This window comes from Somniosus microcephalus, chromosome 2 (assembly GCF_052327205.1).
Source record: "Somniosus microcephalus isolate GS21.2 chromosome 2, FLI_Smic_1.0, whole genome shotgun sequence".
Lineage (NCBI taxonomy): Eukaryota > Metazoa > Chordata > Chondrichthyes > Squaliformes > Somniosidae > Somniosus > Somniosus microcephalus.
Genome location: NC_140988.1, coordinates 156768942 through 156796393, shown reverse-complemented (window position 1 = coordinate 156796393; position 27452 = coordinate 156768942). Strand labels below are relative to the sequence as shown.

Genomic DNA, 27452 nt, shown 5'->3' with positions numbered 1-27452 from the left:
TCTCCAACGAACCTGTACCCAAATAATATTTAAAATTGCTTCTATTATTACGCAATTAGTTTGCACCTGTGACTGCCACAAATTAAGCAAACTCACCATTACAAGGTGGCATTAAAACACAGTGCGAAAAGGAACTTGGCAAGTACACAGGTGCAAACGTTTGTCGAAGTATGCAATGCAACAATGGCAACAGTCCACACTTTAGCAAACAAAGCTGCGCATTCACCTAATCTATTAAAAATATGTAGATAGTGCCAAACCATAGGGAGTATTAGCAGAAACCTCAGTTCAACACAGCAGCAGAGACATTTGTTTTCTGTGAGAAAATCAAACAGAAATGCAACCCCACGGTAGTGACACCTCACCAACCTGAAGCAAGGGGTCATCTATCCTGTCCTTGCTTAGGTTCCAAATAACATTGCTTAACTGCAAGTGCAAGATAGCAATGTCACCAGTCAATGTGCACTGCATAGGCCCAGATAAAACAGAATAAAGCTTTGATACTATGTTGGCAAGAAATCTCTCATTTCAATGCCATCTCCAAGATGTATTTCTGTCCATTTCTAAATATAAAGTACGTAATAATATAAACCAAATTAAATTCACTTGTAAAGATAAGGAATACTTCAGACATCTAAATAACAACTTTTGTCTCTGCAATGTGTCAATTTAACAAAAAATAAATTAGATTTGCTACATGTACATCCTACAAGAGCCTAAAATACCGATATTTAGTTCCCCCTTTAAAATAAGTCTATTTAATTTCCTATTATGTCTGCTGCAATAAGGTTAACCTTCCAGGTTAATAACACGCAATTAGAAAAGCATGCTCATAGGAGGGAGGAAATTAGGAGAGGTGGTGAGAAAATTTGAGGGAGACATATGATTGAAATACAAAATGTCTCCTCCAGAAATTTAGGGGGCTCACAACGAAATGAGACATACAAGTACAAATTAGATGCATCAGTGCTGGCATAGAAATAAAGACTTAGGAAATCAGTGTAACTGAACACATTCCATTGCAAAGATCCTGCACTAAGAGAGGGATTCTCACTCCAGCCCAATCCCCAACCCCCGCCCCCCCAGCTGTGCTGCCCAACTGGCTTAACCCTAGTGGTGTGAAGTTAACATCCATCTCAAGACAGCATATATGCCAATTAAAGTATATGTAGCTAAATTTATAAGTAATTAAATGTCTTTGATGATTGTTAACATAATTATTTTATGATCCATCCCGAGAGTGTGCATGTTTGGGGTGGGGAGAAGATGAAAGTGATGTGTCTAAATAGAAAAAATGTTGCTGGAGGGTCTTTTTTTATGCCGACACTGGGGAGAAGGCATTAACTGCAATATATATCTTTTTACAGATTTTACAAGGGGCATTTTAGAATTCTCGAAACCTTTAATTCAAAAACATTAATGAAAATTTACTGAATGTCTGTAAGTGGTTAAAGTAATAAAAATAACTATCAGTATTTTTAGCCAGTGCCATGAAATATTCCTCTATTGGTGGAAGTCGAGGTTGTAAAAAGTCTGCTGTTAAATCTGCCACTCCATTACCGCATGTAAAACAGAATTAAATCTGCTTTGAAGATAGGTTTTTTTTTGGTTCAAACTGGCTTTGTAGGACAGAAGAAAATAGCAGATTCTTCAGTTGCCACAGCAATAAACTGGACCCCTACTAACCTGGAATGGTAGGTTTGGTGCCAAGGAGTGCTGATCGTGCCCTGAGATATTTGCATCATGCTTGAATCTGGTTGGTTTTCCACTAATTTTGTAGAATGCCAGGAGTGAGGTCGGGCTGTGGGTTCAGTCCGCCTGTGAACAGAGAAAAAACAAAACGTAGCTTTAGCAACAGAATAACAGTAATAAACAAAAGGCAAGTCCGACTGACAGTTTTACTTGTTTGTGTATTCTCTCCAGTGATTAATTTTCAGGTTCACTTTTTTGCTATATTTGTTGACATACAAAAAGGAGCTTTACACGTTTTCCTGAATTTTTTGTGCTTCTGCCAAACAAGCACCATTTTCAGAGCAGAGAAACATTTAAAACAGGCTGTAGGAAACTACAGGAAATTAAGAGACTCTAGCATTCTGAAATAATCATGCTTCAGCTTGCCCAGTCAGAATCCATGTTTTACAATAAACCCTGTCACTTCATCACAGATTCTATACTTGGTTTAAACCAAGTTAGAATTAGAAGCCCATCTCCAATTGTGTGCTGTTAAAAAAAAAAAAATCTGTCCCCTCCCATGAAAAAGGAATGCTTCATTCTTCTAGGAATGTTGTATTCTATTCCACTTCCAGTCATGGTCTACTCTAACAACAAGAACAGGATAGAAAACAGCACTGAGAAAAACAACAACTCGTATGCAGGATACCTCACCTGATCCTGAAACTGAAAGGCGATTGAAACTGCCTGTAAGCCTTGCTGCCGCATTAAATATGTTGGCTCCCATCTCTTTGGTAACTGCTAACAGTCAAAATAAGGACAACTCTGAAGATGGTGTCACTAAAAAATACTGATCTTTCAGTAACAACCACTAGGTAGCAAAAAGTTCTGTCAGACAAGGAGTAGAGTTGCTATCAAGCAATTGAATGTGGAAAACTGTCGATAATTCCCCAGGTGATATGTTTTTGGTGGCTTTGCCACCAGATGGTGATACGAAGCAAAAGCCAATCACTTGCAGGAAAGATCCCAGTTAATATCAACTGTTCTTAAAGCTACATCGTAAGCTTCATTTTTCAAAATGTTGATTATGGTGAATACCACTTGTGATGCGAGTATAACCCAAAGGGACTGAAAACATCTTTAGGATGGAAACATTGCTTGGTCAATCACATCGAAGTGCACTTTGGGACTACAAAGGGTAGCTAATGGTCAGTAAACTAGACCAATAAGCACCACACCAACAGCCAGGCGGTTCTCCCTACAGACCTTTACTTTTGATAGGAGAACAGCAGAGTGTGGATCTGATCAATAAAAAAGAAAATACACAAATCATCTCATTCAAATTAAAATAAAATCATTTACAACTTTCCCTTTGGAGTTTCTAAAGAAAATGTAATTTGGGAGTGACAGCTTTTTGATTTTTCCTTCAAATTTATTAACAGTAAAAAAGAACGATTGAACTTTTAATTGCCTGAATAAATTGTAGCTTCAGTGGCTCGACTGAGCAGTGTTCTAAGCAATACTTTAAAGTTATTGCTTGATAATTCAGATAGGCGATTGTGATAATAAAGTGGAAATACTTTTGATCTACTACAGAAATGTACTCTTTGGTAAGATGAAAACCAGGAGCACGGAGTTAAAGCCACAGACTGCTTTATTTAAAAGCTGCTAAATAGCTTAACTCTCTGGCTGCTGGGCAACATGAAGAAATTTTTACAATGTACATACTGTTTGGTTATTAAACTATACAAGACAAAAGTCAAAAAGTGCTCAATATAAAAATCACTTCCTAAAAATTGGTTTCCTTTTTTCTCCGCTTTCCCCCCAATTTTCTTTAGCGTTTCTTTTCAAAGTGCTGATTCATCCTAAGCCAAAGCTCCATTAGCGTCAGCGTAACTCCAGTGCCTCAGCAAAATGTCCATCTAAGACAGAGGGGTAGAAAACAGACAGTATTGCTTCGGCCACCTGTTACATAGTCAATGGAACTGACTATCGGGTGGGGCGCATAACAGGCAGTCGACGCGGTAACACCCAACGATAGCAAAATACTGTGGATGCTGGAAATCCGAAATAACAACAGAAAATGCTGGAAAAACTCAGCAGGCCAGGCAACATCCGTGGAGAGAAATTAGAATCGACATTTCGGGTCGAAACCCTTCTTCAAAACTGGAAAGGAAATGAAATAGATCGAAAGGCAGGGCTGGGGAGAGAACAAAAGAAGTGAAGAGACATTAAGAGGTATTCAAAACGAGACGAGATGGTGATAGGACTAGTAAAGAGACAAAAGACGGCTCAGATTAGGTGTGAAATGTACTGGCAGAATGAGAGACAGCTGCCATGTAAAAAAAAAAGAGGAAAGGTGGGGGGAGGGAAAACCCAAAACAAAGGGGTGGGGAAAAAAAAAGTAAAAATGTAATAGGGGCCAAGGTTATGATCTGAAATTGTTGAACTCGATATCGAGTCCGGAAGACTGCAAAGTGCTTAATCGGAAGATGAGGTGCTGTTCCTCGAGTTTACGTTGAGCTTCCGTGGAACAATGCAAGAGGCCAAGGACGGTGAGGTCCGAGTGGGAATGGAGCGGTGAATTAAAATGACAGGCGACCGGAAGCTCGGGGTCACCCTTACGGACTGAATGGAGGTGTTCTGCAAAGCTTTGGGGGAGCGCTATTTATAGGCGACTGCTTCCTGCCTTTTTTTGTCGGGGAAATTTTTGCACCACACATTCCAAGTGAGAGACACTGCAGGAAATATTCAAAGCAGTGTTGAGGAGTTTTGGGTACTGAGCAGCACTTTGTAGGTTCTTTCTGATTTGATCTTCCTTGCATCAATTTAGAAGAGACTATGGGGGCTGCACTCTGAGCTCTTTCCCTGGCCTCTCCATTGTTCTTTCCAACAGATTTGATGTACAGGTCTCTCCAGGCCGAGATTCAAGGCTGCAATGAGCAGGGTGTGGATGGAGAGCAAGATTGATCCTCCTCTTTAAGAACTGGCCGGCGCCACTGTCTGTGTTCCATTGCTAACTGACATCACATGAGCTTCGCCAGCGCGCTGAGGTAGCGCCTTGCTCCTCGGCGTTAGCACCTTAAGAGAGGTGTGCAGTGTCTGATTTAGCGCTCCAATCACCTCCGGGGGCGATAAAAGCCAAGTTTGCAGTCAGAGGCGATAATTAGCGCCAGGCGCTAAACTTTGCGCCCAGACGATAATTGTGCCCCAAACGGGGCGATACGGAATTTCTCTCCCATCACTTTAAAAAAAAAACAGAAGACTTAAAACATAGGTTTGATTTCTAAAGAGGGCTTTGCTGCAGTAATACAGGTAGACTATCCTTTATCCGAAAACCTCGGGACCAGCCGTGTTTCGGTTTTCGGAAAATTTCGGATTTCGGAAGGTGAGCGAAAACACTTCAGTTTTCAGAGTAATTCGGTTTTCGGGAGTGCGGATAAAGGATACACTATCCCTTATCCGAAAGGGTGGGGGTTGGCGGGGGGTCGGGGTCGGCAGGGGGGTCGTGGTCAGGGGGGGGCAAGGGTGGGGGTCGGCGGGGGGTCGGGGTCGTGCGCACGACTTACGCTGAGCGAAAACACTTCGGTTTTCAGATTAATTCGGTTTTCGGGAGTGCGGATAAAGGATATCACCTGCGTGGGTCAAGCATCGGCAGCGTCGGGTCATGTTTTGCGCCACTTTCGGCTTTCAGAGGTTTTCTGTTTTCGGATGTGCGGATAAAGGCTGGTACACTATATCTTATCCGAAAGGGGGCGGGGTCGTGCGCACGACTTACGCTGAACGATTTCGGTTTTCAGAAGTGCGGAAAAATGCTACACTATCCCTTATCCGGCTAGGCTTGCAATCTCCTACCCAGGAGGGAACTCAGTGACACTCTGCCCTGCTCAGCGTAAGTCGTGCGCCACTCTGGTCATGTCGTGCGCACGACTTACGCTGACCGAAAAAACCTTCGGTTTTTAGAGGGTTTCGGTTTTCGGAAGTTCGGATAAAGGGTAGTTTACCCTGTACAACTTGTGCTTCACTGCAACTGCACCAAAGCACAATATACCTCAAAGAGTGCATCAGTTTAGAGGTTTGCTAAATGATTCTTAAAATAAATCTGTTTTCATACATTTTCCAGCAAAGCAATAGTGCTGGACCACCAAGAATAAAAGATGGTAGGGGCCTCTGGAAATAGATTTATGCCTCATGCTTTTTGAAGTTCTATTTTCCCCTTTGTGCACCACAGGCATGAAATACAATACTGGCACGCACTGGAATTACAGGGCCCACACACATTTTGAAGTCATACTACTGAGGAGAGCACAGATTATTGGGGCGTATCTTTGCCGCTTGCCTCTGAATTTGATGCAGGTTTTGAGCTGTTGGAAGCAGGTGCCTCCATTCGAACAAGTCATCGAAACACCATGCGGGATACAACTGATCGTAGCTGTGGAACACCCCAATTCTGGGGTAAACACGCAAAGCTCTGCTTTTGACTATTAAACTGCTTCCTCCACATATTTAAATAAACTCTGGTTACATTTAGGTAGTTCGTTCGACCCCTTGGCATACTTAGATTGGAATTAATAGTCGGTGCAGTGTTAAACCCAAGCAGTGCAAGACTGCCTCCTCCATACAGTCTCATGCAACTCTCCTCCAAAGTCAGGACTAGGCTCAAGAGTTATACGATCATTGTTGCATTGCTGTGAAATGGAAACCACTTCCCAGGAATGCAAAAATGACACTATAACTGGGCATTTAAACTTTCCTTACACTGCTGTGAAGCACCTTCTACATTAAAAGTGCTGTACAAATGCAAGTTGACATTGATATTTTAAAATATTGATAAAAGTTCTCTCATGTCTTTAGGTTAAAATAGGAAGGTTTACAAACTTTGCAGAGAGTAAGTATTTCCTCAAATTTCAATTTATTTACCTTATTTTACAGAATCAATGGTAGAAAGCACATTGCTGAAATTCATATTAATTTCAGAAAGATTCATTGCATCATCTCCTACTATTTCTCAAAACTGTGGTACTCCTTCCTTCTCTTGGCCTTCTCTTTCTACAATGTACAGGTTTCAAAAGGCAATCTTGGTATCAATAAGCCACTACTTCTTTATTTACATCCTCTTCCAACATTTATATAACACCTTTAATGTAAAAAAATGTCCCATGTTACTTCATAAATGGGCGCAAGGAAAATGGTTACTAAGCCAGGAAGGGAGAGATTGAGTTGGGACCGAAAGCATGGTCAAAGAAATTGGTTTTTTTAAAGTGGAAAGAGAGGTGAAGAAGTGGAGGGAAATCCAGAGAGATCCCTCCTACTCTTTTCGCTATTGGTCAAGTTCGACACTGTCCTTTGCCCTTCGCCTAGGTCTCAATTAAAAATAAATAGAACAGGTAATTTCCAAACTCCTGTTATTTTTTGTGACACAAATGCCAATATAATTTGGCCTTTCAGGTCAATTTATGTCACTGGTGTGTATGTACCTTTAAGGGAATAACTGGTCTCAGACTGCAGTACCGGCAGTGACCACCCCTGTATAAAAGGCCCTAGCAGGCTTCTGTAGTTTCAGTTTCCAGGTTGTCTCCATTCAGTAAAGACTTGTTATAATCAACTCCTGCAGTCCGTGTCTCAATTATACACGGACATAATACTGGCGACAAGTAAGAAACGAACTTACCTGCAACTCGGCAGTACCTCAGACGACGTTATTGAAGGTCGAAGCCAGAAGAAAAAAAAAATCCAAAGAAACTCGAGAAACGGGCGTTGACCGTGGGCAACCGCCCTCCAAATCATCAAATTGAAAAGTGCAGGAGAGACCGTCGAGAGCCAGGTTTGGTCTCCAGTCTGTGGTTTCCCAGCGAATCGGGCTGGTGGCAGGTAGTGCACTGATCCTTCCTGGGCTGCGGCGGGCTACAGCTCGATCGGGTGGCTCTGCAACGGGGCCGGGCAGCGAGTCGGGAAGCAAAGAGAGAGAGAGAGAGAGAGGGTGGAGCACACAGGGCGCGGCTGGAGCTTCGCAGCCGGGCAGCGTTCGGACCTAAGAAGAGGGAGGGAAGTGTCCCAGAGGGTCCGCTCCACGACGGGAGCGGTTCTTCAATTAATGGAGCAAATATTGAAGCGCGATAGAAAAATTAAAATACCGCGGAGAGCGGCGTTGGCAGCAGCGATCGGGGAGGCGCGAAGACCATAGGGTGTCGCCATTACAGGACAGTAAAATAAATATAATCGCCAGCAACAGCGTTTGCAGCAGCGGCAGCGGCGGGAAAGCGCGGGAGGCGCCATCTTAACTCGGCGGGGAAGAAGGAAAAGCGCGGGAGGCGCCATTTTGATCCATCGGGGACGAAGGCAAAGCGCGGGAGGCGCCATCTTAGATTTTCAAGATGCCAAAGACTGGCGATATCACTGCCTTCGATAATGCAATAGAAGACTGGACCACGTATGTGGAAAGAGTCGAGGTATATTGCGAGGCAAACGAAATAGCCTGAGAAAAAGGCATCGGTATTGCTAAATTTAATGGGCGCAAGAATGTACGGCCTATTGCGGGACCTGATTACTCCAGCTAAACTGAAGGCGAAGAGTTTTAACGAAATTGTTGCTATCCTACAGGAACACCTAAATCCTACACCGCTGTTGATAGCAGAAAGATTTAAATTCCACAGGAGAAATCAGCATAAAAATGAGAGCAATGCTGATTACCTTACGGAACTACGCAAGCTATCAAAGCACTGCCAGTTCGGAGCAGGACTGGCAGATACCTTACGGGACAAATTTGTCTGTGGACTCCTGAGTGAAGGAACCCAGAAGAGGTCACTCTCAGAGAAAGAGCTGACGCTAGATAAGGCTTTCAGCGTCGCAGTATCGTACGAAGCAGCAGCAAGGGGAGCTGCGGAAATACAACAAAAGGCACAGGAATACGGCTCCCATGAAATGACACGGGGATTTGCAAAATGTTATCGCTGCGGCAGAACAAACCATGACCAGAGGACTGCTGGTCCAAGGACAAAATATGCAGGCAATGCGGAAAGATGGGACACATTGCACGAGTTTGCAGGTCTGGGAAGAAGACCAACGACAACAAAAAGGCTACTAAGGAACCGTACAGGAAAGTACAAAAGATGACGGACAGTAGTTCCGAAGACCAGATGAGTGATAGTGAATCCGGGAACAAGAGACTAAGCTGTCTCAAACTTCACAACGTAATTGCAAAAGAGGATCACCGAACCATTTGGGTCACCCTCACGATAGCAGGGTCCCAAGTCAAAATGGAATTGGATACAGGATCAGCTCTAACCGTCATGAATCGATGAGACTACGAGCGGCTATTCTCACACATACCCTTGAGAGAGACATCCATTGTCTTGAGGACGTATACGGGGCAAAAAGTATACCCCAGAGGAAAAATAAGGGTGCCTGTCGAATACAACGGCAAGAAAATACAGAAATTGTATCTCTACATTCTGCAAGATGGTGGACCACCGTTATTGGGACGTGAATGGATCAGAAAGATAAGTTTAGACTGGCACTCCATTCAGGCACTGACGGTGGCTGGTAAAAAGGATGACGACGTCACTCCTGGACGATTGTCAACAATCTTAGCTGACGCCCAAAGAGGTATTTCAACAAGAACTGGGCACTTTTAAAGGCGTAACCGCCTCGATAAAAATAGAGGAGAATGCAATTCCCAAGTTTTTCAAAGCAAGACCGGTGCCATATGCAATTCGCCCAGCCGTCGAGGCAGAGCTGGAGAATGCAGGCGTGTTATCTAAGGTAGACTGGAGCGAGTGGGCGACACCCATCGTTCCTGTCATGAAGAAAACGTTAAACAATAAGTCTGAGGAGCCAAGGAAGGTTCGCATCTGTGGGGACTTCAAGGTGACGGTGAACCCAGTCCTTCACACAGTACAATATCCTCTTCCAAGGATAGAAGATATCTTCGCCTCACTATCTGGAGGGAAGCGTTTTACAAAAATTGACCTAGCACAAGCATATTTGCAGATGGAGGTTGAAGAATCCTCTAGGAAGTATCTCACGATAAACACTCACAAAGGTCTTTACCAGTATAATCGACTGGTATTCGGAGTAGCATCAGCTCCGGCGATATGGCAAAGAGCGATGGAACAAGTCCTGCAAGGGATTCCGGGGACTCAGTGTTACTTGGACGACATCCTAGTGACAGGTGAAGATGACAGTGAACACCTTGCCAACCTAGAGCAGGTGCTCACTAGACTACGTGAACATGGGCTACGAGCCAATCGCCCTAAGTGCGAGTTTTTTAAGAAACAGATATCGTATTGTGGCCACGTGATTGATGAAGAGGGCTTGCATAAGTCCCCTGACAAAATTGAAGCGGTAGTTAAGGCTCCAGCGCCTGAAAATGTGTCGCAACTGAGGTCATTCCTCGGATTGGTGAATTACTACCGTAAGTTTTTGCCGAATTTGTCCACAATTCTGCATCCACTGAATGCCCTACTACGAACGGGAGTAGCATGGAAATGGAGCGATGAATGTAAGTGGGCCTTTCAGAAGAGTAAGGACCTAATCACTGCAAGAGAAGTATTGGCTCACTACAACCCATCACTACCGATAAGACTGGCGTGTGGTGCATCTCCCTACGGTGTTGGGGCGGTACTGTCACATAAATTCCTTGATGGTTCAGAGAGGCCGATAGCTTTTGCGTCACGCTCGTTAACTTCATAAGAACATAAGAAATAGGAGCAGGAGTAGGCCAATCGGCCCCTCGAGCCTGCTCCGCCATTCAATAAGATCATGGCTGATCTGATCCTAACCGCCAATCCACTATCACAGAACCATCCCCTGAATCTAACAGAATTAGACACACAAAATAGGAGCAGGATCGGACTACACGGCCCCTGGGCCCGCTCCGCTACCCACAGGGCCATGACCGCTCCGAACCTAGACTCATGTCCAAATTCCTGCCCGCTCCCCGTAACCCTTAATTCCCTTTACTTCTAGGAAACTGTCTATTTCGGTTTTAAATTTATGTAATGATGTAGCTTCTACAGCTTTTTGGGGCAGCATATTCCATGGACCTACCACCCTCTGAGTGAAGTAGTTCCTCCTCATCTCAGTTTTGAAAGAGCAGCCCCTTATTCTAAGACTATGCCCCCTAGTTCTAGTTTCACCCATCATCGGGAACATCCTCCCCGCATCCACCCGATCCAACCCCTTCACAATCTTATATGTTTCAATAAGATCGCCTCTCATTCTTCTGAACTCCAATGAGTAGAGTCCCAATCTACTCAACCTCTCCTCATATGTCCATCCCCTCATCCCCGGGATTAACCGAGTGAACCTTCTTTGTACTGACTCGAGAGCAAGTATGTCCTTTCTTAAGTATGGACACCAAAACTGTACGCAGTATTCCAGGTGCGGTCTCACCAATACCTTGTACAACTGAAGCAATACCTCCCTATTTTTATATTCTATCCCCCTAGCAATGAAAGCCAACATTCCATTGGCCTTCTTAATCACTTGCTGCACCTGCATACTAACCTTTTGAGTTTCGTGCACCAGGACCCCCAGATCCCTTTGTACTTCAGTACTTTCCAGTTTCTTGCCATTAAGATAATAACTTGCTCTACGATTTTTCCTGCCAAAGTGCATAACCTCACACTTTCCAGTATTGTATTCCATCTGCCAAATCTCTGCCCACTTACTTAGCCTGTCTATGTCCCCTTGCAGGTTTTTTATGTCCTCCTCACTCACTACTTTCCCTCCCATCTTAATATCATCTGCAAACTTTGATATGTTACACTTGGTCCCCTCCTCCAAATCGTTAATATAGATTGTAAAGAGTTGGGGGCCCAGCACTGACCCCTGCGGAACACCACTAGTTACTGATTGCCAGTCTGAGAATGAACCATTTATCCCAACTCTCTGCCTTCTGTTAGATAGCCAATCCTCTATCCATGCCAGAATATTACCCCCAATCCCGTGATTTTTTATCTTAAGCAATAATCTTTTGTGTGGCACCTTGTCAAATGCCTTTTGGAAGTCTAAATACACTACGTCCACTGGTTCCCCTTTATCCACCCTATATGTTACTTCCTCAAAGAACTCCAGCAAATTTGTCAAACGTGACTTCCCCTTCATAAAACCATGCTGACTTTGTCGTATTAAATTATGATTATCCAAATGTCCTGTTACTGTCTCCTTAATAATGGACTCCAAAATTTTACCTACCACAGATGTTAGGCTAACCGGTCTATAGTTTCCAGCCTTCTGTCTACTGCCCTTTTTAAATAAGGGTGTTACATTAGCAGTTTTCCAGTCTGCCGGGACCTTTGCCGAGTCCAGGGAGTTTTGGAAAATTAGTACCAATGCATCCACAATCCCTACCGCCACTTCCCTCAAGACCCTAGGATGTAAGCCATCAGGTCCAGGTGATTTATCCGCCTTGAGTCCCATTATTTTACCGAGTACCACTTCCTTGGTGATTTTGATCGTGTTTAGCTCCTCCTCCCCATAGCCCCCTGTTTGTCCAGCGTTGGGATATTCTTAGTGTCTTCTACTGTAAAGACTGATACAAAATATTCATTCAGTGTTTTTGCCATCTCCATATTTCCCACCATTAATTTCCTGGTCTCATCCTCCAAGGGACCAACATTTACTTTAGCCACCCTTTTTCTTTTTATATAACTATAAAAACTCTGACTATCTGTTTTCATATGTTTTGCTAATTTACTTTCATAATCTATCTTCCCTTTCTTAATCAATCTTTTTGTTATTTTTTGCTGTCTTTTAAAGTTTTCCCAATCCTCTATCCTCCCACTAGATTTGGCTACCTTATATGCCCTTGTTTTTAGTCGAATACTATCCTTAATTTCTTTCCTTAGCCACGGATGGCTGTCTTTTCTTTTACACCCTTTTCTTCTCAGTGGAATATATTTTTGGGGGAATTTGTAAAATAACTCCTTAAATGTACACTACTGATCATGTATCGTCTTACCCTTTAATCTATTTTCCCAATCCACTCTACTCAATTCCGCTCTCATACCTTCATTGTCTCCTTTAGTCAAGCTTAGCACGCTTGTTTGAGATCCAACCTTCTCACCCTCTAATTGAATATGGAATTCAACCATGTTATGGTCACTCATTCCAAGGGGATCCTTTACTAGGACATTTTTAATTAATCCTGTCTCGTTACACAGGACCAGATCTAAGGTTGCTTGCCCCCTGGTCGGTTCAGTTACATACTGCTCAAGAAACCCATCCCTAATACACTCAATGAACTCATCCTCAAGGCAGCCCTGCCCAATTTGATTTGTCCAATTAATGATAGTTAAAATCCCCCATAATTATAGATGTTCCCTTATTCAGCCGAGCATAACTACGCCCAGATTGACAGAGAGGCCCTCAGCCTGGTGTGGGGGGTGAAGAAGTTCAATCACTACCTGCACGGTCAGAAATTTACTCTACTAACTGATCATCAACCTCTCGTCTCCATTTTCAACCCTCAGAAGGACGTACCAATAATGACGGCACAACGGCTACAGAGGTGGTCCCTTTTCCTAGGGGCACACCAATATGACATCGAGTACAAAGGAACTAAACAGCATGGGAATGCTGATGGATTGTCGCGCCTACCGTTGCTGACGGTGGAAGAAGAACTGGCAGTGGATCCAGTGGAGTTATTCCACTCGACTATAGTCGAATGTCTCCCTGTGATGAATGCATACATAGAAAAGGAAACACGAAATGACCCGATACTCTCCTGGGTCTATGATTTAACGGTGAAGGGATGGCCAGCACATGGCGAACCACTGCTGCCAGCATTCTCGCCGAGAAGAGAACAGCTGTCAGTGTGCAGAGGAACCTTGATGTGTGGATCCAGAGTAGTAATTCCACCCAAATTGAAGGATAGAGTGCTCAATGAGCTTCATGAGGGTCATCTGGGAGGGGTAAAAATGAAGAACTTAGCCAGAGCATTTGTGTGGTGGCCGGGAATCGATAGAGAAATCGAAGAGATGACCAAGAGCTGTACAGGATGCCAGAAGGTCCAAAACGCCCCACCACAAGCCCCTCTACATCCATGGGAGTGGCCCTCATCTCCATGGCAAAGGGTGCACATTGATTTTGCTGGTCCCTTTATGGACTCGATGTTTTTAATTGCGGTGGATGCACATTCAAAGTGGCCAGAGGTAATAAAAATGTCCTCAACCACCACAGAAAAAACTATCTCAGTCTTACGAACCATATTCGCCAGGAATGGGCTGCCTGAACAGATTTGCTCTGACAATGGACCACAGTTTGTGTCTGAAGAGTTCCGGAGGTTCTTAAAGAACAATGGTGTTAAGCATTACACATCCACCCCATATCATCCAGCCACTAATGGATTGGCCGAGAGGTTTGTTCAAACATTCAAGAAGGCTATCAAGGCAATGTGTAATGAAGATATACCCCTACAACACAAGGTGGATAACTTCTTGTTTGCCTACCGGAGACACATGCGGTTACCAACCAAACTCCAGCCATGATGTTCTTCAATCGAAGACTAAGATGCCGCTTGGATTTGGTTAAGCCAAACATCAGAAGAGATGTGGAGAACAGGCAGTTTCAGAATATGAATGAAAGGCCGACCAGGAGTTTTAAGATAGGTCAACCAGTTTTGGCCCAGGACTACCGCACAGAGAAATGGCAGCCAGGAACGATCTGTACACGGCAAGGACCTCTAATGTATACCGTGGACGTTGGAGAGAGCATTGTAAGACGCCATGCTGACCAGATTCTAGAGTCACTGGAAAACGTCAACTCCACACCACGATCTGATACACCTGGCGATGAAACCGAAGTACCAATTGCATCTACCGCAGAATCGGTGATATTGGAAGCAGACGAACCAAACAACGACATTGATCCCGACTCAACCTTGCCAGAAGAACCTGATATCCCAAAGAGGCGTTATCCAGACAGAATCAGGAAGCCTCCTCAAAGACTGAACTTATAATTGCTTAACTTCAACCAATGTATCTAGCAACCGTAATTGTAATTAGTTATTATTTAGTTGTTAAATGCATGTTATGTACTGTTTATCTAAAAGGGGAGGAATTGTTGTGTATGTACCTTTAAGGGAATAACTGGTCTCAGACTGCAGTACCGGCAGTGACCACCCCTGTATAAAAGGCCCTAGCAGGCTTCTGTAGTTTTAGTTTCCAGGTTGTCTCCATTCAGTAAAGACTTGTTATAATCAACTCCTGCAGTCCGTGTCTCAATTATACACGGACATAATAACTGGCACAATTAATCGAATTTTAATTGAAACACAGACAGAAAGTAATTACATTAAAGAAGCATTAAAACCAAGTCAAGAGTCAGGGCCTCACTGTTAACTGGGATCTGTATTTCATCTTTCACTTAGGAATTAATTTTCTAACGCTGGTTATTCATTTGACTAGGGAGGGAACACTGCCAATTATTGGAAAAATTGCCAAGAATTCATTCTGCATTGCTCAAATCTGTCTTCTATCAAGCTGATCATGGAACAGTAAAATAGAATATAATGTTTCTGGACTCGAAAGTTTTGAGCTTGGCCAGGGAACATGCTGGTAAAATGCATATAAAAAATGGATCCATCTCTCGGAGTACTACCAATAGGTCAGGTTGGAACTGGACTGTTATCGTGCTGTACCCATTTCCAATCGCTTGTTTCTCTCCGATATCCCCACGGCAAAATAGAAAGCAACATTTTCGCACAATCATGATTCCTCCATCTGCCTGCTGCCATACGCTGTTGAGCCAGATCTTTAATAACCTCTCGTTTGCACAATTTCACTGATTTGTGCCTGAACACGAGCAGTCAGTGTTTTCGCTTGCATGCAATACCATTCCAGGACTAGGTGGCAAAATTCTGTGAGGCCTGTTGTTGGCACATGTGATCTTGTTTTCAGGAAAACCTATGCTTCATTTCAGCACAGACTTTAACTTTGGACTATTTCATATCATCTCCACCCTGTCCTTTGTTGATGACTGTGACGTGTCTCACCTAATCTCTGCCATGCCTATGTAATAGATTTTGTGTCCATTGGCCTGTGCATTTGGCTGCTGTTCCAGACCCAAGCCCATTATATGTATTGCTCTTTATTTTCTCTCGCGACCTCTCCTCTCTTCTTTCTGCTTTCTTTTTTCCCTCTCGGGTACTTTGCCCACCCTACACCAACCCATCACTCCTCCTCAGCCTTCCTGCTCTTGACAGTCTCAGGCTGGAATCCTTCAAGCATAAACCCACAGCTACCCTCTGTGTCTCTTCCGACATTCTACATAGTGACTGGTGCCTCGATGGGTCTTGTCAATTTAGGGACAGCAACCTCAACTGCCCCATTCTCCTCCCTTACCGGCCACATATCTGCTCCATCACCAAGACCGTCTACTTCCACCTCCGTAACATCGCCCATCTCCGCTCATCTGCTGCTGAAACCCTCATCCATGCTTTTGTTACCTCCAGGCTCAACTATTCCAGTGCTCTCCTGGCCGGCCTCCCATCTTCCACCCTCCGTAAACTTGAACTCATCCAAAAACTCTGCTGCCCGTATCCTAACTCGCACCAAGTCCCGTTCACCCATCACCACGTTAAAAGCACTATATAAATGGAAGTTGTTGTTGTTGTTCCTGCCCAGCTCACTTGCTGGGAGCCAACCTCATCAACCTCGTTCTCATCCCATTGATCTCGACCACCCTTAGATTCTACCGATGGACCTTCTCCGTATTTCCCTTTAGAATGTCTATTCACTTGCAAATAAGGCCCTTGCCATTCACAACCTTGATCGTAGATATTCTGGCTTTGACTGCAACTTGGCTTAAAGGTGGTGACACTTTTCCCCTTATCGAAGCCTCCCCAGCTGGATGTACTTTCCACCACCTGCTCTGCCCAATCCACTGTGATGATGGTGTGGCCCTTATCAACAAATCTCATCAATGGGATGAGAACGAGGTTGATGAGGTTGGCTCCCAGCAAGTGAGCTGGGCAGGAACAACAACAACAACTTCCATTTAACGTGGTGATGGGTGAACGGGACTTGGTGCGAGTTAGGATACGGGCAGCAGAGTTTTGGATGAGCTCAAGTTTATGTAGGGTGGAAGATGGGACGCTGGCCAGGAGAGCACTGGAATAGTCAAATATAGAGGTAACAAAAGCATGGTCTCTCTGACACCTTCTCTTCCTTGGAGAACCTTACCCTGGTCCAATCCTCTCATCTTGCCTTTAAAATCCCTGTCATCTGCCACTACCGAAGGCCTCCTTCAGATATCCCTTGTAGTTTGAGACTATGTGATCCTCCCACGAGCACCCGGTTGTAGATTTGCTAGTTTTCCCTATGGTTAATCTGACATCATCTAAAACACTTCTCAGCATGTGACTACAATAGCTGTAGTTCATCCTATTCAGTTTCAGCACCATGAGGATGTATATGTACCGTCAAAGGAAGTGGGAAATTGGACAGCAGGTGAGGTGTAGTGACTGTGCTTCCCTGATTGCCCAGTGTTAAAGACAATGGGCCAGAACTTCGGGTCCCCACGGGTGAGTACGCGCTGGGTACTCACGTGTAGGCCCAATGAAAGTGCCGGTTTCGTGCATGCACTACGCATGTGTGGGAAACCGGAACTTCCGTTCCCTTGAAGTAAGGGAGAGGCAGCGCGTACGCCTGGAACTTCCGGTTTTTTTCTAGGTTTTTCCGGGAGGGTAAGTCTCCAGCAGCTACACTTATAAAAAGCAGTCGCAAGGCCTGCTTTTAACAAGGTAAGTGGTGAATTAAGTGAAATTAAAACATTTTTTCCACAGGTTTATTATTTTTAAATACTTTAAAGAAAGGTAAGTTTATTTTTAGCCCTGTTAGAAACTGTAATTAATTTTTTCAAAAAATAACTATTTTAAACAATAATTTAAATTTATGTAATTTATAGTTATTTAAAAAATGTGATGTTTTAAAAAAAAATTATTTGAAGTTTTAGTTATGTTTTGGGGCCGAATTGTATTCATAGATTTGACAGGTCTTCCTGTCAAATCTATGAATACAGATTCCCTGCTACCATTGGCTCTCAGTGGCCCACATGATCCCAGGGGATGCTTTGAACTAACTGTGCCCCTGGGATATGCAAGCACTGCGCGCCGACAGTTGGAGCAGGCCCAGGATCGGAATTCCACGCGGGCCCACAGCACAACGGCCGGCGTGCTAGATAAGTGCAGGTCGGAGGCTTGCACCCGCGGGAAGCCTCCGGCCCGAATTTCTGGGCCAATGTAAAACTGATTCAATGTCCAGCCCATGCAATTCGATACTTCAAGAAATAATCTAAAATCAGAATTTACTGCAAAAAATGGGAATTACAGAATGTTTTCTAATAGAAAGTTAAGTACAGGCTGAAGATTTTGAGTGATGTCTGTTGAACAAACAAAAATAGCAATATGCATAAATATTCCAAAAACGATAGAAGTATTTCATGCCACTTTCTGCTATGTAATGGCTTTTGGGATTCAACATGTCATTGCACTGATAATCTGTCTGGGGACCAGGGTGAAAAGACCACACAGCGATTAATTCTCAGACTCTGGGTGTATACAATTTTAAACAGAATGTGACAAACCAAAGGCAAGCCTAAACACGGATTTAAAGAAAGAAAGGGAACAAAAGGGCACATATATACTGCAGTAAATATCATTACTTTTGCAACTCAAGACAACATATTTCTGGGCAGATCATTTTTCAAACTTTTTGGAATCACGTTTGATAACGTACTTGCTGAAAAGACACGGGGTAATTTAGACTTTTTATTTCCTTTGACTTTAACAGAAATAAAAATCGTGAGAGATGTAAAACGGACTGCTGATTCACTATCACCCGTTTTACACTATTGCACAAAATAAAAATTACCCCCACAGCATCTGTTTCAGAAAAACTGACTGACAACCCATTTCATTATTTAGTCAGTAGGCTTAGCAAGGCTAAATTACATCATCAAAAGTTAACAAGCACTGTGAGCTAAGTGTTTCCAGAGGCTGCAATAACAAACTGATTAAACTACAAATCACTTGGGGATCAGTTTGTAAAACAAAACATCACCTTAATACTTGAGATTATGTCATTACTCCAAATTAGGAGAATGAGTCAGAGTCCAATGGTAAAATGAATTGATCATCATCTATACTTTTTCAGTATCCTCTTGTAGACAGTTGGAGATATATTTCTCTGCTTTGACAAAATCATCTTCAGACTTTCCTCCAAGCCACAGTTCTACTGCATGTAGAAGGGAGTTGGGTGATTACACCGTCCAAAACAGATCATCACCACCTGCTTTTATAACCATTATTAATAGTCATTAAATAATCCACGTAGGGAGGGTGGTTTCAACAGCCAACGTGTTAAGCTTTTATATTTAAGCATTAAATGAATATTGTAGTGTCCGCGCCTTAATAATACACGGACTGCAGGAGAACAATAATAACAGGTATTTACTTGAACAAAGGGTACTCTTTTTGTTTGGACCCAAAAAAACAACCAATTGGACTGTAAATAAACAAAAGTTCAACTAAAACTTAACAAATCAAATTAAAATTTGGTTTTCCGGGTTGATAATGCACTCCAGTCCCTGCGGCGCCCACCGGTCGCGGAAATACTCAAGTGCGCCGGCGGACACCGCGTGCTCCAACTCCAGGGCCACCCGGGCGCGAACATGGCTGGGGAAGAGAGGCAGGCAATCCGGCTGGACGACCCCCTCGACCGCCCGCTGCCTGGACCAACTGATGGCTCTTTTAGCCAGGCCCAGGAGCAGGCCCACAAGGAGGTCCTCCAACCTGTACGCTCCCCTCCGCACCGGGTGACCGTAGATCAAGAGCGTGGGACTGAAGTGCAACCAAAAATCGAGGAGCAGCCCCTTCAAGTAGTGAAAGAGGGGCTGCAACCTCTCACACTCCATATAAACGTGAAACACGGACTCCTCCAGGCCGCAAAAAATGCAGGTGGCCTGGGAGTCCGTGAACCTATTTAAAACCTTATTGCACAGGACCGCTCCGTGCAACACCCTCCAGGCCAAGTCCACAATGGAACAAGGGAAGACGCCCGCGTAGAGAGCCCTCCATTGGGGACCTCCGCCACCGCCAGTCGGCAAGACGCCACGCCAAGGCGTGTCCGGACGGTAGACGAAGATGGCAAAGTGGAAAGTGTGCAGGAGCAGCCCGTACAGGAAACCCCTCCGCGCGGAATGAAAAGGCACGGAGGGTATTTCCTCGAGACGGCTCAAGTTGTGAGGCGTCGGTTCCCGAGGGGAGTTTTGGGGCCGGGCGCCGATGAGGAATTCCATCCGAACGGGGGTAAGCTCGGACGGGATCGCCCCATGTGCTTGAGCCGCCTCGATACACCTAGTGGAGTCGGGGCCCAGTGCCGCTTTCACCGATTCGATGGCTTCGACCGCAAGCCGGACGTTGGCCCAGGACAGGCGCCGCGCCAGCTCCTCCGGCGCCATCCAGCCCGCTCCTCCGCCAGCGAGCAGGTCCCCGACTCTGGTCACCTTGCCAGGCACAGCCCTGCCCTCCGCCAGCCGCCCGAACCCGCGTTCGTGGAGGTGCGGATTCCTGAGCAGCGGCTCCCAAAGGAGAGCTGCCGCTCCTGACGGGGGAGAGCTCCGCCTAGAAGCGACGTAGTTCCAAACCCATAGTAGTTCCTGGTAGAAGACAGGCAGCTCCCGCAGGCCGGCACGCCTGTCGCCCACTTTGACGAAGAGGAGCTGCGTGTCGTAATTGAGGCCGTGCAGCTGGCGGAAGAAAAACGTCGCCAGCGCACACCATCTCGGAGGATTCTCGACGTACAGGTATCTCTGCAGCGTCTGAAGACGGAAAGTCGCAGCCTGGGTGCGAAGGCACACCAGCGCCTGACCGCCCTTCCTAAGCGGGAGACTCAGAACCGCGGCAGAGACCCAGTGCTTCCTTCTGTCCCAGAAGAAGTCGATGAGCTTCTTCTGCATCTTGGCGACAAACGCAGGGGGAAGGATCAAAGTGACCAACCTGCACCACAACATGGCGGCCACCAGCTGGTTTATGACCAGCGCTCGACCCCTGTAGGACAACACTCGGAGCAGTCCTGTCCAGTGTCCTAGGCGAGCGGTGACTTTGGCCTCCAGCTCTTGCCAGTTCGCCGGCCAGGCGTCCTCGGCAGGGCTAAGGTAGACTCCCAAATAGAGGAGGTGCGTGGTGCTCCAGGCGAAAGGCCTGAACTCCTCCGGCAGGGAGTCCACCCGCCACTGACCCACCAGGAGTCCGGAACATTTCTCCCAGTTGATCTTGGCGGAGGATGCGTCCGAGTAAATCTGCTGGCATTCCCGCATCCTCCGCAAGTTAGCGGGATCCGTGACCGTGAGGAGCACGTCATCGGCGTAGGCCGAGAGGACCACCTCCACGCCCGGCCCTTGCAGAGCCAGTCCCGTCAACCTCTTCTGCAAGAGGCGCAGGAATGGCTCCACGCAAACGGCATATAACTGACCGGACATGGGGCATCCCTGACGCACCCCCCTCCCGAAGCGAAGGGGCGCCGTCAAGGACCCGTTAACTTTAATCAGCCGCGGCGGCGTGCAGAAGTCAGATCCGGGCGACGAAATGCGTCCCGAACCCGAATGCGCGCAGAGTCCCGAAGAGATACTCGTGATCCACCCTGTCGAACGCCTTCTCCTGATCCAGGGAAAGGAAGGCGACTGACAGACCAGCCCTCTGGGAGTGGTGGACCAGGTCCCGGGTCAGATGGATGTTATCGTGGATGGTCCGGCCCGGGACCGTGTAGGACTGGTCGGGGTGGATCATGTGGGCCAGCACGGTGCCAAGGCGAGCAGACATGGCCCTGGCAAAGATTTTATAGTCCGTGCTGAGGAGGGAGACCGGGCGCCAGTTCTTAAGGAGGCGGAGATCGCCCTTCTTAGGCAGCAGGACAATGACCGCCCTGCGCCAAGAGAGGGGCATCTCCCCAGTCGCCAAACTTTCCCCCATGACCCGCACGTAGTCGCCCCCCAAGACGTCCCAGAACGCCCTGTGGAACTCCACGGTCAGCCCGTCCAGCCCCGGGGACTTTCCCCTAGAGAGCTGGCGGAGGGCGCCGGTCAGCTCCGCCAGGCTTAGCGGAGCGTCCAATTTTTCGGTGCCCTCCGGGCTGACCTTAGGCAGATCCTCCCACAAAACTCTGCGCGCATCCTCGCTGGACGGATCCGGAGAGAACAGAGCCCCGTAGTAGGCACGGGTCCCCGCGCCGATTCCCTCTGGATCCGAGACCAGAGATCCGTCGTCGGCCAGCAGCCCCAAGAGCTGCTTACGGACCCCCCGTCTTTTTTCCAGCGAGTAGAAGGGGGAGCCGCGGTCCAGGTCCTGCAGGAGCTGGATCCGCGACCTTACGTACGCGCCTCGGGACCCAACGAGCTGCAGGTCCTTCAGCGCGCCCTTCTTCTCTTCGTACACCTTCCGCAGGGCCGGGTCCTCGACGACCTGACCGAGACAGGACTCCAGGTCGAGCACCTCCTTCTCCAACCGCCCGACCCGGGCCTCCCGCCTCTTGGTCGACCCCTTCGCGTACTCCTGACAGAAGAGATGGACGTGAGCCTTGCCCACGTCCTACCATAGCCTCGAGGAGGGGAAGCCCCCCCCGTTTTTTTACGCTAGCGAAGGCGCTGGAGTCGGGGTGGAGATTTCGCCAGACGTCCACCAAGGCGAAGGACCCAACCAGGTCCCTCAACTTCTCCATCGCCGCCAGGCTTCGCGGGGGACCCGAACGGTCCCTCGCCTCGAGGGTGCAGTTAAAATCCCCCCCCCCCCCCGAGGATGACGCACTCGCCCACGTCGACGGAGCCCAAAAGAGCGGACACTTCTTCGAAGCACACTTGCTGCGCACCGGTCTGAGGAGTGTACACGTTCACTAGATGGAGCGGCACGCCCCCCAGGCGAACAGTGACCTGGAGCAAGCGGCCCGGCACGTGCTCCTTGACCCCAAAGATCTCCAGCTGAAAATGCAGGGCCAGCAAGATAGCCACCCCGCTGGAATTGTTGGAGAGGTGACTCATGCTGACCCCTCCTTGCCACTCCAGGAGCAACGTGGCTTCGTCTCCCGGAACGGTGTGGGTTTCTTGCAGGAAGCACACCGCATACTTCCCGTCCCGAAGGACCGAGAAGTTATTGAATCTGCGGCGCGCCTCCCTGCTGCCGTTGATGTTGAGGCTGGCTATGGTTATCTTCATGTCAGAAGCATAGTGCAACCTCTACCTACACCTAACGGGGGGAGGAAGCGCAGCCACTGGTCAGCCGCCACCTCCTCAGCAGCCCAGTGAGGAACGTTCTGAGCCGACGCAGCTCGAGCGGGTTCACGCCCTCGTCCGCGCCCATGATCTTAACGGCGGTGCGGACGGATACGATGAGCAGCGCCAGCTCCGACCACCTGTCGAGGGCCAGCCGGACCTTATTGCGCTGACCCAGGCACATGGCCATAAAATCCCGGAGTTCCCTTACGGGAATGAGGGGAGACTCGGCAAGGGGCACGAGGTCATCCATCGCCTCGTTGGCGCTGGAGTCCGAATCGTCCTCTATGCCCATCACCGAGTCCCCATCCTCCTCCAGGGGGTCGCCACTAGCGGCAGACCTTTCCGCCGCGCAGTGCGCAGCTAACGGCTCGGCCGCACCAGCCAGCCCCGCCTCCGCCCAGATCCCACCCCCAGGATCGGCGGCAGAGGATTCCTCCCTGGGCTCCTCTAGGGGTGCTGGGCCAGAAGACGGCGGCGGCGGTTCAGAGCTCCCCTCCGCCCCAGACGCCGGAAAAACCGGGGAGAGAACAATTCCCAGCTCCTCCAGTACGTCCGGCACCAGAGACGCAGCCAGGGGGCCATCCTCCTCCCCGCCACCAACCTCCGACCCAGCGGATGGGGCGTTTTGAATTAAAACCTCTACCAGGTCGAGCAGCCCCTGGGAGATGTCCGGGTCGCATTGGGCGAGCTCATTTTCCTCGAGCTCGCCCGGCCCAGACCCCAAGCCGCCCGACCCGGCGAGGGGCAACGGCACCGATAAAATGTCAATTTATGCCGCGGGTTGTTCCGCGACCCCCCCCCCCCCCACGGGCAGGGTCTCGTCCCCATCCCCGGGAGGCACGCGCCGGACAGACACATCTGCCTCAGCCTCCCGAGGGACAGGCGACCCCTGCCGATCGCTGGTGATGACGAGAGCAGGCGGGGGGGGGGGCGCAGTACCTGCGGCGGGCGACGACTCCCCCTGCTCGGAGGGACCTTCCTCCTCCCGGTCCTCCTCCTCTTCCAGGGGGTCGCGCCTTCTTTTTAGCACGGAGGGAGCGAGGGAGACCTCCATGTCTGCAGAGGCCTCCTCCTCAGCTCCCGCCGGCGGAGCAGGTTTGTCGGGTTCCTCGGGCCCGAGCCCAGCCGCAGGTATTGGCGTTTCCGCTACGGCGGTTGCGGCCACAGGCTCGGGCACGAGGCCCCTCCCACTCGCGTCTGCCCCGATTAACTCTGCGAGGAGCGCGGATGTAAGGGGCTCAAGGGGCAAGGGCTGGCCCCCCACGGGGGGGGGCGGGGGGGGGGGCCCGCCCTAAGGTGTTTAGATTTATTCCACGCCTTCTTTCCGGCCGGACGCGCTCCCTCCCCGCCGCCGGAGGCCTTGGTGGCATCGGCCTCCGACATCGACCACGCATCAGCGGTTCCCGACGCGTGGGCAGATCCGGGGGGAGAAGCGGTGGCGGCACCAGCCTCGGCCGCACTAGATGATCTGGCAGGCCTTGGAGGCAGGGCAGTTTTTCCGAATGTGCCCCACCTCCTTGCAGGCGTGGCACCGCACACCGTCCGACGTCCAGAAGACGCGATAGGTGGTCCCCTCGTGGAGGACGACGATCGCCCCGTCGGGTGTCCTCCTCCCGCGCCGCGACGATGGCGGAGGGGCCGACAACCCCAGCCATGGCTTTAACGCAGACCTCAATGGTCATAGTGGGGTGAGTGTAGCTCTTCTCCCCAAGCTTTTTTGTTATCAATCTGAATGGTGAGGGGGCAGCAGAAGCAGCGGGAGCAGCTGTGGCTGCCACTCCCGCATAAGTCCTGGCTGGCCCCGCCACCGGCGAAGATGCAGTCGCCATTCTGGGGTGTTTTCTAAAAAGGGCTACACTCACCCCAAGTCACAGGCCTGAAGGTGTTAATTGTGGCCTCAGGTATTTTTTGGTTCTCAATTGAGCAGAGGGAGCTGTTTAAATTGAAGACACACCTCTCCCCCTTATTGATTGAAATTGGGAGAGGGGCCTTCTCCCCTCTGCTCAATAGGCAATTAATAAAGATGAAATGAGGAGCCTCAGAGAGGAAGGCAGAGAAAGACAAAGAGAGAGAGAGAGAGAGAGAGAGAGAGGGGGGGGTGGGAAGGAGGGAGGCCGCAAAGGCAGGGTCACCACTCAGGATGGTGGGTGGGTGGGTGTCCGCAGGGGTGCACTCTCTGATGAAAAATTAAAGTCTTTGAAGGTGGTCTTCTAGCAGGGGGAGAGGATGTCTTCACCTGGGAAAGCTGGAGATGCCCCAGGCTCAGTCCCACACCAGGTCTTAACGATGTACAATTGGGCTGTTCACCTAGGCAGCTCCAGCTATCCCAGGTCAGGCAATAGGAAGGGGTGCTTAATTAGTGGGGTGTGTGGCCTAGTGTTTTACAAGAGCCACACACACACCCCTTGATGATCCGACCCTTTTTTCTTCTTTTCTCCCCCCACCTAAAATACAAAGTCTTTGGGAGAGTGCACCAAATAACACCCACCTGAAAGATGATGTTGTTCTTCCCTCCTTCCTAACAGTTGGTGGTTGTTGGTTGTTTCTCTCCCCTCTCTCCTGGAATGGAGGCCAATTTGGGGAGGCAGTAATGGGAAAGGCCTCTCCCCTGGTTGGTGTTGTTGCTGGCCTCCTTTCTCCTTCTCCGTCCTCTCTCTCCAGGCACCTCAGTTGATGATATGATGATGGTGGAGTTGGTGGTCCAGCATTCTCCTCCTCTTCCTGGTCAGGGGACCACCACTTTAGTCCACTCTCCTAGTCTGGCTGCTCCTTCTCCTTCTGCTTGCTGCTGCACAGCCAGCAATGCTGTGAATGAGGTACTGAACAGAGGGGAACGTAAGACTGACGTACAGAAGCCTGCTATGGCTTTATATACAGGGGTGGTCACTGCCGGTACTGCAGTATAGAATCAGTTCTTCTCTTAAAGGCACATAAACAATTCCTCCCCTTTTAGATAAACAGTACATAACATTCATTTAACAACTAAATAATAACTAATTACAATTACAATTTTCTCTGTACTATATACATCAACTGAAATAATCATTTATAAGTTCATTCTTTGAGGAGGCTTCCTGATCCTAACTGGATAGCGCCTTTCTCGAGTATCCTGTTCTTGCGGCGGAGTTGATTCTGGCTCATTGTCATTGGTTGGTTCGTCAGCTTCTAATACCACTGCTTCCGAGGTAGACGCAATCTGTACTTCGGGTTGATTACCAGGTGCACCTGCTCGTGGTATGGGTTTGGCTTGTTCCTGTGACTCTAGAATCTGGTCAGCATGGCGTCTCACGATGCTCTCTCCAACATCCACTGTGTACATTAGTGGTCCCTGCTGTGTGCATATCGTTCCTGGCTGCCATTTTTCTGTTCGGTAGTTGCGGGCCAAGACTGGTTGCCCTATCTTGAAGCTCCTGGTTGGCTTCTCATTTATGTGCTGGAATTGCTTATCCTCAACATCTTGTCTTATGTTTGGTTTGAGCAAATCCAGGCGACATCTTAGCCTTCGGTTGAAGAACATTACGGCTGGAGCTTGGTTGGTGACTGCATGTGTCGCATTCCGGTAAGCAAACAAGAAATTATCCACCTTGTGTTGTAGTGGTATGTCGTCATTATACATTGCCTTTATTGCCTTTTTAAAGGTCTGAACAAACCTCTCAGCCAATCCATTTGTGGCTGGATGATATGGGGCAGATGTGTAATGTTTCACCCCATTATTCCTCAGAAACCTCCGGAAATCCTCGGACACAAACTGTGGCCCATTGTCGGAGCACATCTGTTCTGGCAAGCCATTCCTGGCGAAGATGGTCCGTAGGACTGCAATAGTTTTCTCCGTGGTGGTGGAGGACATTTTGATGACCTCTGGCCATTTCGAATGGGCGTCCACAGCGATTAGGAACATTGAGTCCATAAATGGACCAGCAAAATCAATGTGTACCCGTTGCCATGGAGATGAGGGCCACGCCCATGGATGTAGCGGGGCCTGTGGTGGAGCGTTTTGGACCTTCTGGCATCCTGTGCATCTCTTGGTCATATCCTCGATTTCTTGATCGATTCCCGGCCACCACACAAACGCCTTGGCTAGGCTCTTCATTTTTACCCCTCCCAGATGACCCTCATGAAGCTCATTGAGCACTCTATCTCTCAACTTGGGTAGAATTACCACTCGGGATCCACACATCAAGGTCCCCCGGCACACTGACAGCTGTTCTCTCCTTGGCGAGAATGCTGGCAACAGTGAGTCGCCATGTGCTGGCCATCCCTTCACCGTCAAATCATAGACCCGAGAGAGTGTCGGGTCATTTCGGGTTTCCTTCTCTATACTTGAGTTTGTAACAGGTAGACATTCGACTATGGTCGCATGGAATATCTCAACAGGGTCCACTGCAGGTGCTTCCTCTACCGTAGGCAACGGTAGGCGCGACAGCCCATCAGCGTTTCCATGCTGTTTCGTACCCTTGTACTCTATGTCGTACTGATGTGCCCCTAGAAAAAGTGACCATCTTTGCAGCCGTTGC

General features: G+C 48.1%; 1 protein-coding gene and 1 pseudogene across 3 annotated transcripts in view; both read right to left on the bottom strand.

Annotated features, from left to right (window-relative positions):
• shroom3 (shroom family member 3) overlaps positions 1-27452 on the bottom strand; it is a 646471-nt gene that overhangs the window by 64597 nt on the left and 554422 nt on the right. For all 3 annotated transcript variants that reach the window (XM_085964404.1, XM_085964424.1, XM_085964414.1), the window contains one exon: positions 1687-1818. In XM_085964404.1, the coding sequence (XP_085820530.1) occupies positions 1687-1818 (132 nt within the window). The remainder of the gene's footprint in view (positions 1-1686; positions 1819-27452) is intronic.
• Positions 6600-6672, bottom strand: LOC147123051 (small nucleolar RNA SNORD36; annotated as a pseudogene).